Source organism: Macrotis lagotis, chromosome 7, assembly GCF_037893015.1.
Source record: "Macrotis lagotis isolate mMagLag1 chromosome 7, bilby.v1.9.chrom.fasta, whole genome shotgun sequence".
In the NCBI taxonomy this organism is placed as follows: domain Eukaryota; kingdom Metazoa; phylum Chordata; class Mammalia; order Peramelemorphia; family Peramelidae; genus Macrotis; species Macrotis lagotis.
The window spans coordinates 4,518,270-4,534,839 of NC_133664.1; the positions used below are offsets into that span (position 1 = coordinate 4,518,270).

A 16,570-nucleotide genomic window follows, 5' to 3' on the forward strand; every position below is an offset into this window, starting at 1 on the left:
AATAATAATAAAACTAAATAGAAAGTACAGCAGAGTCTAAAATCCTGAAATATCTAAATGGTTTGCCATTTCTACCCTGCATCTTTCATGTATGTGGTCCTCCTCACCTGCTACATGACTGAGTCTATGGCAGTTTTCCATGGGAACTGCTCAGTCCCATTTTCTTTGCTAAACCTTACATTGGAAATATTCCTTGTTGCCTCTGAGGACACTGCGATTGCCACGGTGTTCACATCCTCCTCTGCTTGGTTCACATGTTGTTCAGTTACAAAGAATTGTCTTTGAAATCCAGCAAGCAGGACCTGGACAAGTGGAGGGGCTTCCTGTACCAAGATGTTTCCTAGTGAGCTTCTTTTGCATTCTTTCCATGGCATGAGCATGTGAGGAGACACTTTGTGGGAATATCATCATTGCACATATTTTTAGCTAATGCTGTTGCATATTGAGCTGGGGGCTGCTGAGAAAACATTCATTCATTCATAGAAAGCATGGCTTTGAGAATAAATCAGTGAGGATGATAAATCAGTATCAAAGAACCACTGAGATGGGGTTCAGTGGGCATCTACTCCAGCCCAGTCAAGAATAAGTGTGTTTTCCACAACTTTCTGGGTAACAAGCAGTCCTCTAGGCTCTAATGGAAAACTTCTAGAGAAATTATTAACCTCATCCCAAGTCAGCAGGCCCTACTTTGCGACACTTCTAATTGGTAGGGAGACTGTCCTTCTGTAAAAGTCTCCTTTCAATTCCCTTCATTGCTTCTAGCACTAGTTTCTGAGGCCAGGTAAGGCAAATCATAACCTTTCTTGACATTACAGTTCTTCTTATATTCAAAGTCAGTCAGTATATCTGCCCTGGCTTTTGTTCTGTTTTACTAAACATTCTCAGCTCTGGGTTCCAGGCCTCATTAGGAAGGAGCTTGAGGCTCTCCTTTATTTTGGTTACCTTCCTCTGAATGGTTTCTAGCTTATTAATATCTTTTTAAAAATCTTTCCTCCAGCAATTCCAATTCTAGGCTTATATCCAGAAGAAATCATAAAATATGGGCAAACTCATCATATTCCAAAATGTTCAGAGCAGCTCTTTTTGTAGGGGTAAAGACCTAGAAATTGAGGGGGGGCATCCACTGGGGATGGCTAAATACGTTATGGCACATGAATACTGTGGGATATTATAGGTCTATAAGGAACCATAAACGGTTGAACTCCAGAGAAGCATGGAATGAGATGCAGGATCTGATGCTGAGCGAAGGGAGCAGAACCAAGAGAACCGCGTACACATTAGCGCCAGCACTGTGAGATGAGCAACTGTGATGGAAGCAGCTTCTCTCGGCAGTCCGGAGAGCTGGGACAACGCTAGATCAGCTATAGACCACAGGATCCCCATCCAGAGGAAGAAAACAAAACAAAATAACGACAACAACAACAAAATCCTTGAGAATCTGTTGAACACTACATTCGCTTTTTAAAAAAAATTATTTAAGGCAGTGGGGCTAAGTGACTTGCCCAAGGTCACACAGCTAAGTAATTATTTAAGTGATCTCACATCCTCCTGACTCCACGGCCAGTGCTCTATCCACTGTGCCACCTGGCTACCCCTACATTCACTTTAAAAATATATATATATATCTCATGTATTTCTTTCCCTTAATCCTAATTCCTCATACCAAAAATAACTAATCTGCAAACATGGTTAACACAAATGTATACATACAATATTAACTTGACTGCGTGAAGGGATTTGGGAAGGGAGGGCAGAAGGAAATTTTATAACAAAAATATACATTTGTATATGGAAAAATGTTGATAAACCTTCATAACATGTATTTGGAAGAATAAAATATCAATTAAAAAAAAAAACTTTCCTCCAGAATCAAAAATAGTATTCTACATGGATCTGACCTGGGTGGAGAGTTTGGGGGTGGTGACCACCCAAGTCTTGGATCCTCTGTACCCTCTTCATGAAGCCAAGATGTAGTTAGATCTTTTTGGCCATCCTTTTTATCCTTTGCATAGTTTTCCTCATTCTGAGTATCCGTTCTTATTAGAAAGAGTGAAACTAAACTCTCTAAATGTCTCTTTCACTTTAATTTTGATTTTACTCAGGGTTTAGTATATTATCTGGGGCTTCATTTACATATACTTGAAGATTAGTTAGGCTGAAATAAAATCATCTTGGTGGAAAATTTAATTTTGATTAAAATAATCTTTTATATTCCAATGTAGAAAATGAATCGAGACGGATGGACACGGAGTTGGGAAAAGTGGACTGGAATCCTGCCCTGGATATTTAATTACTTAACCAAAGGCAAAGTTACTACTGAATGTCTCTGAGCATCTGTTTCCTCTCCTATGAGCATGGCTTGCATGATCTACCCCACTAGGCTATGGGGAAGAAAGTTCTTGGCAGATTCACTGTGGAATGGGGATCTGAACTGACTGCTAAAGACAAGGCAATGTTGCAGCATGGTGGAAGGTAGTAGATTTGGAAAGTCAAAGCCTGGTCCCTTGATCTAGGCTGTGCCCTTTCTCCTAAATGCCTGCATTTGGTTGTTTCTTTCCCTTTCCAACTCTATCACTTAGTACAGTGACTGTTACATGTTCAATTCTTAATAAATCTTCCTCCCTCCCTCCCCCTCCCTTCCTCTCTCTCTCCCTTTCCTCCCTCCCTCCTTCCTTCCTTCCTTCCTTCCTTCCTTCCTTCCTTCCTTCCTTCCTTCCTTCCTTCCTTCCTTCCTTCCTTCCTTCCTCCCTCCCTCCCTCCCTCCCTTCCTCCCTTCCTTCCTTCTCTCTTTTACACTTTGTTTCATTGGAGTAAGAAGCAATGTAAGTAAGGTATCATTGATTGAGAGAGACCCCCACATTGCAGCCTGCTCTCCATCTTCTGCCTTCATCTGCCTTCACCCCTTTGATTTCCTGAAGGAGACATTCAATACATCATGTGTAAAAACATAATAGGCATAATGACTATTTTAATGCATTAAAATTGGCCACTCTACCTTTGTGCTTTTAAAATCCCCAAGGGGCTTATTTTTCATCCAAGAACAAGAAAAGATTCACTTTTGGAAATGTACTATTAGATAGATAAAAGCCTTCTCAGGAACATGCCTGTGTGCCTAGATGTGCATGTGTTTGAGTGGATGTAGCAAAGGATGAAGAACAAGACTCCTGTCACAACAGGATTGCAGCTCCTCGTGGTAGGCGTCTGTGCCAAATGATCTGTGGGATATTTAACACATGAGTTAACTTAGGCCAACTAAACTCTTCTAATTACACATTTTAATTGAACAGTAAAAGTTATAAGAAATGGGCCAAGCCAAGGCTGAAGGCTGCAGGGTATTCACGTACAGGCAGCAGCAGCGGGGTGGCAAACACTACTGACAGAAGCAAGGACTGGCAGAATGAGCACTCACCTGTAATATCTAGTGGGGAAGGGAGTCCTGTGAGCTTGTCTTGAGAACAAGGGCAGTTAGGGAGGAGCCAAAGAAAGAAGAGACAGACTTCCTATGAAGACACCCGAGACATACTCTCAACTCTGCAGGAATCAGGATGAGGGCAGCAAAAAATGGAGCAACCAGTGATGAGAGAGGTCAGGCAGAGAGGAGAAATGATGCCATGTGGGAGTTGGGAAGGAACAGAGCATACTGGTTCAGGCAGCAGGTGTTAAATCTTTAAAGAGTAAGAAGTAAAAAGAAAAAATAAGGATGGCAGAAAAAGGAAGGAAGGAAGGAAAGAAATGAAGGAAAGAAAAAAGGAAGGAAGGAGGGAGAGAGGGGCAGGGGAAGGGAAGAAAAAGAGAAATGGAGAAGGAAATGAAGGAAAGAAAAGGAGGGGGAAAGGGGAGGAGGAAGAAAAGAGAAAGAACAAGAAAAGGAGGAAATAAAGTGAAAAAATAAGAAAGAAGAGCGGGAGAGGAGGTAAGGAAAGAGAGAAAATAAAGGAGAAAGGAATGATGATGATAAAAAGGAAGAAAACCACAAAGAAAAAAATCTCGCATTGTAAATGCCTTTAGAATCATTCTCTAGAACAGAGCCACAGTGTGATGGAGATTATTGGACAAGAGATGACCAGGAGAAAAGGCATCTTTTTAGTGAGTCCCATGTGCTGGGCCCTGTGCTGAGGGCCAGAGATACAAAGATTGAAAACCTCATGATCCCGACCCCCCTTTGAAACCCCGCTCCCCTGTGCTCAAGGGTTACAAGTTGGGCCCAGCCAAGCAGTGAAGGCAAAGAGATGTCGACCAAGTCCCCCAGAACATTTGAGGAAAGAGAGAACACTTTCAGCAGAGGCTATCTGGGGAGGCTTCTTGAAGGAGGGGGCATCAAAGGAGAGGCACAGAAGGACTCTGAGAAGAGCACGAAGATGGCATGGAAGCTTGTTGTGAAGACAGAAGCAATAAGACTTCAAAGCTGATTGCAAGTAAAGGCCGAGGGAGAGGGGAGGATCTTCAGGGACACTGAGGTTCCCCACCTCTGTGTAGGTGAAGATGGGGATGCCATATACTGAACTAAGGCATTTGGGGTGAGAGGTGGGAGATAGAGGATGACTTAGAGTGGGAAGGGGCATTAGAGGCCATTACATCCCACTTCCCTATGGGTAACCAAAGAGGAAATGGAAGTCAGAGAATGAATGACTCGCTCCAGTTTGCACAGCTAGTTACTATTTTAGGCAGTATTTGGACTCAGCTCTTCCTAATTCTAAGGACACACACAGCTCTTCCTAGTTCTAAGGCCAGCAAGCACTCTATTCATTATACTACCAGACTAACTTATATGTTATCCTTTTTTGTTTGTGTGTTTTTGTGTGGCAATGGGGATAAGTGACAAAGACACACAACTAGTATCAGGTGGATTTGAACCCATGTTCTCCTGACTTCGGGGTCAATGCTCTATCCACTGCACCATGTAGCTGCCCCTCATATGTTCTTGAGACAGGTGTCCAGACAAAGGTGTCCAACCGACATCTGCAGCAGAGGACTGGAGTTGTGTAAGGTTCTCTGTAAAAAGATCAGATTTGCATTGCCTAGAACTTGTCATTGGAAACATGGAAACAGATGATTTGATCAACCAAGAAGATGCAGAAGACAAAGTGAAGAACCCCAAGAGTAGACCCTTCAGGATGCTATCTTTTAGCAAGTGGGCAGATTGTCATCTTCCAGTGAAGAGGACAAAGAAGGAATAATCATGGAAGTAGAAGAAATGGGGTGAGAAAATACTGTGTGGTTGACATGAAATACTGCAAAGAATTAAGGGAGGGGACTGGGAAAAGACAATGAAGCAATTTGGTATTTAAAGGGCCTTGTTGACTTCCGAGCAAGAGATTTCCATGGAGTGGAGGGCTCAGAGACTTGAGAATAAGCCTAGGAAGAGTTCGTGGATTAGCCAGTAAAAATCCATCTTTCTAAAGAGACGGGCAGATAAAGGAAGGAGATATAGTGGAAGATAGGCTCAAGGAAGTTTTGGGTTTTTTTGAGCATTGGGTGGTGATGAGCCTTTTTCTTGGCAGCTGAAAAAGAACTAGAAAAGAGGAAGGACCAAACGTAAAAGAGAGGGGTGGCTAGGTGGCACAGTTATAGAGCACTGGCCCTGGAGTCAGGAGGGCCTGAGTTCGAATCTGAATCTCAGACACTTAATAATGACCTAGCTGTGTGGCCTTGGGCAAGCCACTTAACCTCATTTGCCTTGCAAAAATCTTTTAAAAAAATCAAAAAGAGAAGGAAGGATTGATGGACAGACTGCAGAGGAAGCTGGAAGTAATCACTTAAAGAGTTTTTATAGCTGGAAGGGGCCTTAAAGGCCAATGAGTTCAGATTCCTCATTTTGCAGACAACAAACTGAAGCACAGTGAGGTTAAGTGATTTGCCCAGAGTCACAAAGTTAATGAACAAGATGGAGGATATGACAAGGAGTATTGCTTCCTCACCAACTGAGAGGGAAGAGCTATAAATGGTGGACTTACTCTATACGTAAAGAAGACTCAAAAAACCTCTTCTGATTCACCTCGCGTGTCTGAATCTGGTGACCTATACTAAAGAAGTCTCCCTCTAAATTCACCAACCATTTATACAGCACTACTCCCACTTCTCATGTGCCAGGAGCCATGTTAACTACTACAGATAAAAATACAAAAAGATAACTGAGTCTTTGCCTCTCTTACCATTCCCATTGAACCTGTATCCCACTGAGGGGTGCAGCTTGAATACTGACTGGGACAAGTAGGTACCCTCTGATGTCACTTGTCTGACAGGTCAATCTCTCCTTTGTAATTTATATAATCTCGGGACAGCTAGGTGGTGCAGTGGATAGAGCACTGGCCCTGGACTCAGGAGGACCTGAGTTCAAATGCGGCCTCAGACACTTAATTATCTAGCTGTGTGGCCTTGGGCAAGCCACTTAACCCCATTTCTTTGCAAAAAAATTACAATTTATATAATCTCAGTGTTTTTTAGAGCACTAAGTTAGGTGACTTGTCCAGGGTCATAGAGATAGTGAAGGATCAGGCCATTAACTATCTAATGCAGTATGTGAACTCAGGTCTTTCTGTTTCTAAGTTATGAATTCTGAGGCTGGCTCTCTAGCCATTATACCCTACTTCCTATCATCTAAATAGATTTGAGAAGTAAACATGAGATTTTTTTTTAAAGGCTAGAAATCAGTTCCAACTAGAGAGTTCAAAGAAGGCTTCCCATAGGAGGTAATCCTTATCCTGTACTTTAAAGGAAAAATATCATTTTAGTAGGAAAGATTACATTTCAAATGTAGCCCCCACTGGAAAAGGGGCTGATGGGAGGTGAATTTCCTTGATGGATAGAGGCATCAGTTGGTCATTAGTGATAGCAATCTCATGCTGAGAGTACAAGGAAGTCAGGGATTTTTGTTTGTTCCCCCAAGTAGAAGATGGAAGGATAGAGAAACATCTGTGAGGCATTGATGGCAAGTAATGGGGCTGTTATCACATGCCACCCCTCACATACTCAGTGGACACAATCATGAGCAGCTCATCAACTTAAGTAAAGAGTGATTGGTGTGCTCAGAGCTTTTTCCACATCTTAATGGTCTTGTTGCTACACTGGGAGGTGTGGGGCAGTCATAACCTTTCCTCTTTTCTTCCCCTTCCTCATTGCTGTCTAGACAATGGACATTCCCATGTTTGGGAATTTCCCACTCTATTCAAATCTTGTTTTTTGGGGGGCTATCAGCACTTTCTTAAGGGATTCTATCCCCTGATTAAGACAAGTTATTTTTGTGCTATTCTGGTTGAGCACGTGCTAAAAAGGAATATCTGAAAACAATGGCTTTAGACAAACCTGGAAGCCTGTATTAAACTCTCTCACAGAGTGTTCAAAGAGAGGCTTCCCAGTCATAGCAGACCACTCCATAGCAATGTCATGCAGGTGAGAGGCAATGGAGTGTTGTGGACAGATGTGGAATATATGAAAGGAAGTCTGGAAAGGTGGGCAGCAGCTAGGCTGGAAAGAGTTAGCATTCATCTCTGTAGCTCCCCTTTCTTCCTTTGGAGGTACTTAGTTGGTTCAATTAAAATAAGCAAGAAATCTCTCTGTTGATATGTTCCTAGACTTGAGTTTAGAGAAAACTCAGTTTATAGGGTAATTTGGAAAGCACGAGCCCCTTCTACAGCTCACTTGTGGGCCTTGGGACGTCAACTCCACAAGCTTTTATCTTAAGTTCTAATATTAAAGGGATTCTAGCTACTCCCCAGAACACTTCCCTCCTCTGAAGGGGGCCCAAGCCATAAACATGGCACCTCAGAGCGGGAAGGAGAGACTGAGGATGAGTAGAGCTGAATCTAAAAAGCAGTCATGTTTATAACATCATAGAGAAACATCCTTATTGGTCTTCTAGTGCAGACATTTCCCTTTACATAGGAGGAAAGTGGAGCATAGAAAGAAGTTCTGTGAGAAGCAGCTAGGTGATACTGTGGAGAGTGCATTGACCTGGGAGATGTCAGACACTGAAGACCCTGGGCAAATCACTTAACTGCCTCAGTTTCCTCATCTGTCACATGAGCTGGGGAATGGCAAACCACTCCAGTTTCTTTGCCAAGAAAACTCCAAAAGGGGTCACAAAGAGTTGGATATGAATAAACAATAAAACACTATCTAAATGCCAGCTAATATTGTGTGAGTTGTGCAAGGGCACCAAGGTAATAAGTACCAGAACTAGGATTTGAATTCTAATTCTTTTGCCAAATTTCCTACTCTTTGCATTTTTCCAGCATGTTTCTTTTTTTTTTAGTTTTTTTTTTCAAGGCAATGGGGTTAAGTGGCTTGCCCAAGGCCACACAGATAGGTAATTATTAAGTGTCTGAGACCAGATTTGAACCCAGGTACTCCTGACTCCAGGGCCGGTGCTTTATCCACTGCGCCACCTAGCTGCCCCAGCATGTTTCTTAAAAAGACCCAGACTCAGGGCAGCTAGGTGGCGCAGTGGATAGAGCACCAGCCTTGGAGTCAGGAGAACTTGAGTTCAAATCCGACCTTAGATACTTAATAATTGCCTAGCTGTGTGACCTTGGGCAAGCCACTTAACCCCACTGCCTTAAATAAATTTTAAAAAAAGACCCAGATTTAACCCTTCATCATTTGATGATAAGGGTCTGCTCACTATGGTGAGCTCACTGTCATTATTGTGGTTCAGACAGTAAGCTGTGTGGAACAGAGCCCAAGGTTTGTCACTCAGCACACTGATTATTTTTTTACATGAGCATAACCTTGAATTTGACTTGTTTTTACCCAAATTATTACTTCTCAGGAACTGACAATCCCCAATTCCTCCCTTTTCCATCCTTTACTTCTTCCTGTCCTAGATATAAGGTTACTTGTTCTAGGCCCTGTTTCCTCCCTGAATTGGTTCTGCAGAAGGCCATCTTGGGAGAAATACCTCAAATGGGGACAGTTTATTGGCACCTACATCAGGCCAACTCCTGCTTGATATGATGGATGGTATGACACACATCACTTCTCCTCCATAAATGAAACTCAAATTCTGTGACTTTGGTCATAGCAGAACTTGGTTATTGATGTCTCCTCCTTTCTCTCCAGAATAAAGAGGAAAAAAACCCAAATTTTCCTTATTGATTTCAGAATTCTGTGTTGGACATGGACTTAGTATGAAAAAAGTCAAAGAAGTACTAGACTTAGGCTGGGGTCATAAAAAACTGATCCACAACTCTGGGGATCAGGGACTTGATTGGCTGATGTTCTAATAGGATGACAAGAGAGATAGAAAACAAAGGGGAGGAGGCCTGGGTCAGTGGCCAGTTAGTTATCCCACACAATTGATATTGTGGTGCCCACACTGTTGAAATCTAACCCTGCTGAATGATGTGGAGGCTCTGGATCCACCTTAGGACTGTTGATTTCCACCTGGCCACTGGATCTTTCAGTAAATGCTTTTGACATGGTCACAAAAAAGTCTTTCTCATAAAGCCTTTTCCCATCCCTCTGTGGTTCAGACCTGATCCCAGACTGGCCAGTGTTTCAGGCTCATACAATGGGTAGACTAACAAAGACATTACCTGAAGGTAGAAATTGTGGTGTTTTTGTGCGTGCACACGACATCCCGAGTCTGATAGCCAATTTGGATGTCCCAGTGTTTGTTCTCCTGTCTGTTCTGTCTGTTTCGGTTCCTCTTTTTCTTGATGAGTTCCCGGGCCTCGGGATCTTTTACTCCTTTCTCTCTGTCCTTCTCTCGTTCTTTGTTCTTCCCTCGCTTTCTTGCCTGCCTTATCTGCCTCATGTGAGGCATTGAGCAGGTGCTCCAGGGCCCCACATTTAGACTGTAGAGGCTCTCCTCTGCCTCGCATGGACTGGACTGGCAGATCTGAAACTCCGTCAGGTTGGGACAGGCGGAGCCACCGTACTGTGGTGGGGCTACCACATTTCGTGTCCGATGCTGCAGCCCACTGCCACATGTCTTGGAGCACTCGGACCAAGGGGAGAAGTCTGACACAATACAGTCCTGTGGGCAGGGGATGAGGCAGGCTTGTTCCAAGAGGGGCTTGGGCTCAAAGTATTCACAGATGCTGTCATCAGCACTGAGACTGTTAGCCTTCTGGACACAGGCAACCTCTCTGGTCTGGATGCCTTCCTCCCCCTTGGTGCACTCTGCTGGCTTCACCAGACTCTTGGACATGACGGGTTGACATTGGTTCCAGCTTCCCAGGTGCCAGTCATACAGCTCTTTGTGCCAATCACAGACTTTGAAACAGCCCTGCTGAGTATCTGGCTTCTCCGTCTGCTTGCAGTTGGTGTGCAGCGTTGTCCAACCTTCAGCGTGAGCACACCAGACTGCCCTGGTCTGAATACCGCCTGGACCACATTCGTCTCCCATGCAGCGACCCCAGGGACCTGGAAAACAGGACAGACGTTAGAAGAAAGTCTGGGCCCTGACCAAGGAAAGAGAGTTCTTGCCAAGTGGCCAGAGAGCAAGTCTGCCCTGAATGGGCTACCCTGGGATGAGCCTGTCTGGATGGCCATCTATTATGCATGGATTAGAACATTGGAGATGGCCTGGGCAATGAAGAGGCTCCATTTTCTCTTGTCCTTTTGTGATTATAAATGCATTTGCCTTTATTCTCGTATTTTTATGTTAGGTAATTACCAGATCTTTGCTCATAAAAGGCATTAGAGATTAGTCACATTGCAAATCTATCACTTCTGGCTTCCACCCACCAAGTCCATTTCAGGCAATGCAGAGCTAATGGCCCCTGGTGAGCCCCTCGGCTCCTTCAGGCATGTTCCTCTTCTGGGCAGTTAATTTCTTTGAGCATATTACTTTTATTTATTCATTTATTTTTATGCAATTAAGACTTTGGGGAAGAATAGTCATGTCCTGTGGCTGCTGCCAAAAATTAAAGTGTTTACCCAGCATTAACCAGGGCTTGATAATAGCACATATAATTCTGCACATTCTGCTTACAAAATTATCTAACAAGCCTCCCCAAAGCCTCTCTGTGGAACGGCCACTAATGAAGTGCTGGGATGCAGGAAAAGGGAACATTTAACTCAAGGATGGATGGAAGTTTTCACTTCAACGTGATGGTGAATCACTGAGTAGCTAACAACATGCTACCAGAAGAGGTCACATTGAGGTCTGGAGGTGGTCTGTGAAGGATATTTCACAAAATGGTCTTCATATCTCCCATCATGTGGTCCTCACATTAGGTTAAGAACTGGGCTCATCATTGCCCCATTGTTCAGAGATGGAGACTGAGGCTCAGTGACCTGACAATGTCTCATTCCTGTTTAGGAAACACAATAGCTCCCTATTACCTCTGAGATCAAACGCAAATTGCTCTATTGGACAGTTTAAGCTCTTTAGGACCTGACTCAACCTATCTCCCCCTTTCACACACTCCACAGACAGTCAGATTGCCCTTTCAGCAGTTTCCCCACACAAGATTCTGTTTGCCATCTGCCTTTCTTTGCACAGGCTCTCCACCATCTTCCTCCTCACCTCCACCTTGCAGCATCTCTCTCTTCCTTCAGAGCTCAGCTCTGTGTGTGTCCTCATTTTTCTGAGACTATTTCTCATCCTTCTACCTGAAAGTGCATTCCTTCCCTTCATACCATGAAATCGCCTCACATTTAAACTGAATACATATTACATAGAGTGACACACATAAATGTGAGAAGTTCCAAGGAACTCTTTCTTGTTCCCAGGCCCAGTCTGTGGCACAGAGCCGGAGCTGACAAATACAATTCAACAATTGATTACCCTTGGTCTAACAGTCAGCAAAGGTTGGCGGAAGGAGGCCTGCCAACCTGCTCCTCAACCTGCCCTGGAGGCCATGGCTCTGTCATCGGGAACTGAGAGAATCTGTCAAAGGCAGAAATCTTGGACTCAGCTTCCCCTTCTGCAAACCAAAGGGTCTGATGTGATGGCTCCTAAGGTCTCTTTCAGCTTGAGATCCAGGATATGTGTCTCTTCTATTGCCAGGTTCAACTCCATTTCTATGACCCCAGATGGGTTGGATGCCACCCCAAGATGAGTAGGCATGGGTTCTTAAGGCAAGCCAGATGAAGCCTAGAGAAACTAACTGCCTGGCTGAAGAATTGATGGCTAGTTAGTTAGACACTGAATGGAATTCACATAGCAGCAGCCCTTTTCCTCTACTCTCAAACATCCTCTGGGCCTTAGATAAGATACAGATCTTCAAATAAATTTTTTAAAATCCATCGTTTTTTGAGAACTCACAACATGGAGTCTGGGGCACATTCAGCTCAGGGTCTCCACAGTTGAGCTGATGACAGGAAAACTTGATAGGACTTGTCAGCAGGTGGGTCTCCCAGACTCTAATCTCTGTCTCCATATGCCAAGGACAGCCATGTAAAGTGAATGTAGAAGGAGCCTCCTGTGGGAAAATCTTTGTATTGGATCCAGTGGGGCTGCCTGCTGTTCCAAACTGAAATTTAAACTGAGCCTCCTGTTGTTCTTTCAGTCTGCAGATAAGATTCTAGTCCTGAACCCTGAAGAGGACCTGAGGTAAAGTCTGGCCCATTGATGGATTCAATCACATAAATCACCATTGATAACAGGTCTGACTGTGTCATTTGGTCACAATCTTCCCCCAAAATAAAACCCTTCTATAGCTCCCTATTGCCTTGAAGATAAAACACCAAACCCCAGCTGGCCTCTGAAAGCAATTCTTAGTCTGTTCCTTCTTGCCTTATCTATCTTTTCAGATTTCATTAGACTGCTAGACATACCCTGATCATGGTGTGCCCTTGATCTCCTTGGTGACTTTGCCTGGGGTATCTGGAATGGTATCCCTCCTCACTTCTGCCTCAGAATTCTGAGCTTCCTTCAGAATGCACTCCAAGAAATGGGCTTCCTTCTGTGGGAGCTTGTGTCTTCCCAATTCCTGCTGCTGCCCTACCCCTTCTCCCCCACACACTTCTCTTGGCTAATCTGTCTACCCTTTGAAAAGGCCCTGGCTTTCTTCAGGCCCACTTGACCATTCCTGTACAGACAAGAAAGTCAAGACAGTTTCCTTGGTGCCTTCATATGTCTAGAGTGGCCTCTGGTTCAAAGGAAGCTTAAAAACAGCCGCTTCCATTCAGCTGCTGTGTTCACCCTTGGCCACTCCCATAGAACTTTGAATTTATTCAGCACCCTTGCACATTACCCAGTCTATGCATTGATTGATTTTACAACCCAGGCTATGCTTTTACATGATGTGTCTGATGTTGTGTCTGAGTCAACAGATAAAAAGGCAGAGTTGCACCATAGGAGAAATGGTACTACATTTTCATTAGGAGATGGCAATAGTTTAGTTTAAAAAAGGGGGAAATCACAACGTTTCAAAGCTGTATATTGATCATGAAAAGAGATATACACAGAGTCCCAGATACTCCCATAAGACCCCTCTGTGGCATGCACAAACAGGCACACACACATGCCCACAAATGCACATGTGCATATGCATCAGCACAGAGACACACGCATATGTATGAGCTATTGCCCATCTGAATAACTTTGACATCAAAGCATTCAGCTCTAACAAGGTCTTAGAATTGGCTGTTCAATTCAAGGGAATCAAAACAAGGGAAGAAACCAGCCTCTGTAGGTATGGAAATGGAGCTGACCCTTGGTGTAGTGCAAAGGTAATATGTTGGCCATGGGAAGACCTGTATTCAAATCCTTCCTCATATACTACCTAGCAGGGTGGTCCTAAGAAGGCAACTCAATTCTGTGTTTCAGTTTCCTTCCTTGTAATGTGAGGGGGTTGGACTTGATGGCCTCAAAGATCCCTTTTGGCTCTAAATCTTTGATTCTTTCATCTCAATTACTGCAGGAGTGGACCTAAGACTGTACTGACATGTAATTGAATTTGAGAACATCTTTCCCAGACAGCTATTTTGTGGTCAGCAATGTGACCCGGGCAATCTGTCCTCATTTGATCAGTAACTCATTCAGGCAGTACACCACCACTGAGCACTTATTCCATGACAGAAACCACATCCAAGAGAGAATAGATAACACAGAGGGAGGCTGAAGATAAAAGTCAGGTTTCACTTGGACTAGACCTCATTCTAATGGAGAGGATTCCAGATTTCCACTTTATTTTATATGAGAAATCTGGGCAGATTCTGATAACTGAGCTCAGTCATGTATAAGTTGATTAGAAGGGCCTTAGAGATGATCTCATCAAGTCATTTCATTTCACCAAAGAGGAGAGAAGGATAGTGATTGGGTCAAAGTGACACAGCTAACAAATGACAGAGCTGAGATTTGAATCCAGGTTTTTAGTCAGTGAACAAGTTTTCATCAAGTGCTTCCCATGGGCCAGGTCCTCTCCTAGGTGGCTGTTCTTGGTATGACCAGAGAACTTTGGGTCTCTCTAAATACAATGAGGTTTTTGCCTTGTCCTTGTCAATAAGAGTGTGAACCTTTGAGGGTAGCCCCCCATTCCTTCTTCATCTCTGCATTGAACCTGTCACAGTATCCTGAACACAACAGCCTCTTCACAAAGATCTGGGGGCTGAACTGTTCACTTCATTTAAAATGAAGACCTGTTCCAGTTCACATTTGCAAGAAGGATTCAAGATGGAACCCTAGTGAAGTTCTTTCCTTGTTCTTCTTACCCATGACTGCTTGACATTAGCTAATTCTCTGTTCAAGCTTTATTTTGCCTTTCACAGCCCCACCTGGCAGCCTGCTGGAGCCCTTGACATCCTGATTAATTTCCCAAGTGGACTTGTCTGGAGCAAACATGGCAGGGGCAGATATGAGTGTATGTACCATAGTTCAGGGGTATGTCTTCCCTTTGCTGGGGAATTGATTGACCAAAAAGAGTCTTTCAATAACAGGTCCAAAAACCCATTGGCACGAGCCTGACTATGTCCCTCCCTTATTCAGCATCTCCCTGTTATGCTAAGACAAAATACAAACTTGGGCCCCCACAACTGGACTCTAGCCTCTTCTATAGGATGTAACATGACTTTTCCTTCACATAGTCTATGTCTCAGACAAGTCAATGGTACTGTTTCTTTCCTCAAACAATTCCAGCCTTTGCACACACTGTTGTGTCCAAGGCTTAGAGATATTTTGTGTTCATTTTTGCAATCTCTAATTCCACTCAACCAGAGATCAGATTCAGGGTCATCTTCCCATCTTAATCTCTCCGATTATTTCCCCTTTGTATACGTCTAGGGTAATTCATCGCTGCTTATTTAGCAGATTTTTCACATTTGCTTTGCACTGTTTCTGTGTGTGTGTGTGTGTGTGTGTGTGTGTGTGTGTGTGTGTGTGTATGTGTGTGAGATTCCTCACCTTCAGTAAAATACAAGCCCACTGAAGGGAAGGGCAAGTTAACTTTTGTCTTTGTATCACTGGTATATTAAGTATGTATGAACTAGATGCCTTGCGAGACCCTTTCCCTACTAAATCTCTCTTACCTAGCAGTGTCAGAAAGCAGGATAGTCAGGCACTGAATTGAATTGAACAGAAATGACCATTTTAAAAATAATTTGATTTCCCGATGTGATTCATCCAATGAATTATTAAGAGGATATTTATTACAGTTTGAGAAAGCTATGATAGATAAAGATCATTTATTCAGATAGCAGGACAGGAAAATATTTCTGCAATATAAAATAATAAAGATGTCTGGACTACCTACCCCTTTCTCTTTTTGATTAGATTAAAAGTCCATTAACCAACAGCTATATTAAATACACACCAGTGTGCAATTTTTCAGTGAGGTCCACCAGTTGAATGGAAGGGACATAGTCCCCTATTGTTCATGGGAAATCTAAATGCTCCCTAAGCTTCTGATAGCTTTCTTCCATCATGTAGAGCCACCCTGAACCTTGATATATGGATTGGAAAGTCAATTTCAATGACTTCTTCATAAGTTAAATTAAAAAAGCAAATACCCTGGGACCCATGAAGAAAAAATGAACAAGAGTAAGCTATTTCACATGTTGGTCTCATCAGAAGGGTAAGCTATTTCCTAGTGTGATCTCCACAAAATATTCCTGGTAATTTGAATGAAAGAATTAGATGTGAATGTGGGGTCTAGTCACGTCCTGTATTCCCTTTGGTTTTCCTTGCCTCCCTTCAATGAATTTCCTTAATGATGTTATTTGAAGACTGGTTCATTTGGGCACTCGACTCAAATATTAAATATTACATACTTGCTATCAACTTCCACTATCATTCCTTGATCTAAGCAAGGCAAATTCTGACATGATTTTTTTTGTAGATCCTATTTGAATTAGAGGGGGATGGAAGTAGGACTCTGTAGGGATAGAGAAAGAGATCCCTCCCCTGAAGACAGATGCATTTCCAATCCCATAGGATGATTTTGGTGTCTCTATGACCAGTTTTTCTTTCATACATGCCATGATGACATTGCTGTATCTTTGATCCTGAGCATATTTGTACCATATCCCAAGAGAGGGCCCAGTCCCAGGTAGATGCTTGGAAAGCTAGTTAGGGACTTCAACTGAGTGAATTTAAGGGTGGGGGGATGAAACTCATGAAACCACCAAAGAAAGCCATGGGTACATGGGACCAATAAAAGGTTAGAGGAGAATAAAAGCAGCT

The 16,570-nt window shown here is 43.2% G+C and overlaps 1 protein-coding gene across 1 annotated transcript in view; it reads right to left on the reverse strand.

The window, feature by feature from the left end:
- THSD7A (thrombospondin type 1 domain containing 7A) overlaps nucleotides 1–16,570 on the reverse strand; it is a 323,596-nt gene that overhangs the window by 178,097 nt on the left and 128,929 nt on the right. The window contains exon 2 of the mRNA XM_074195394.1: nucleotides 9,534–10,365. Within this exon, the coding sequence (XP_074051495.1) occupies nucleotides 9,534–10,365 (832 nt within the window). The remainder of the gene's footprint in view (nucleotides 1–9,533; nucleotides 10,366–16,570) is intronic.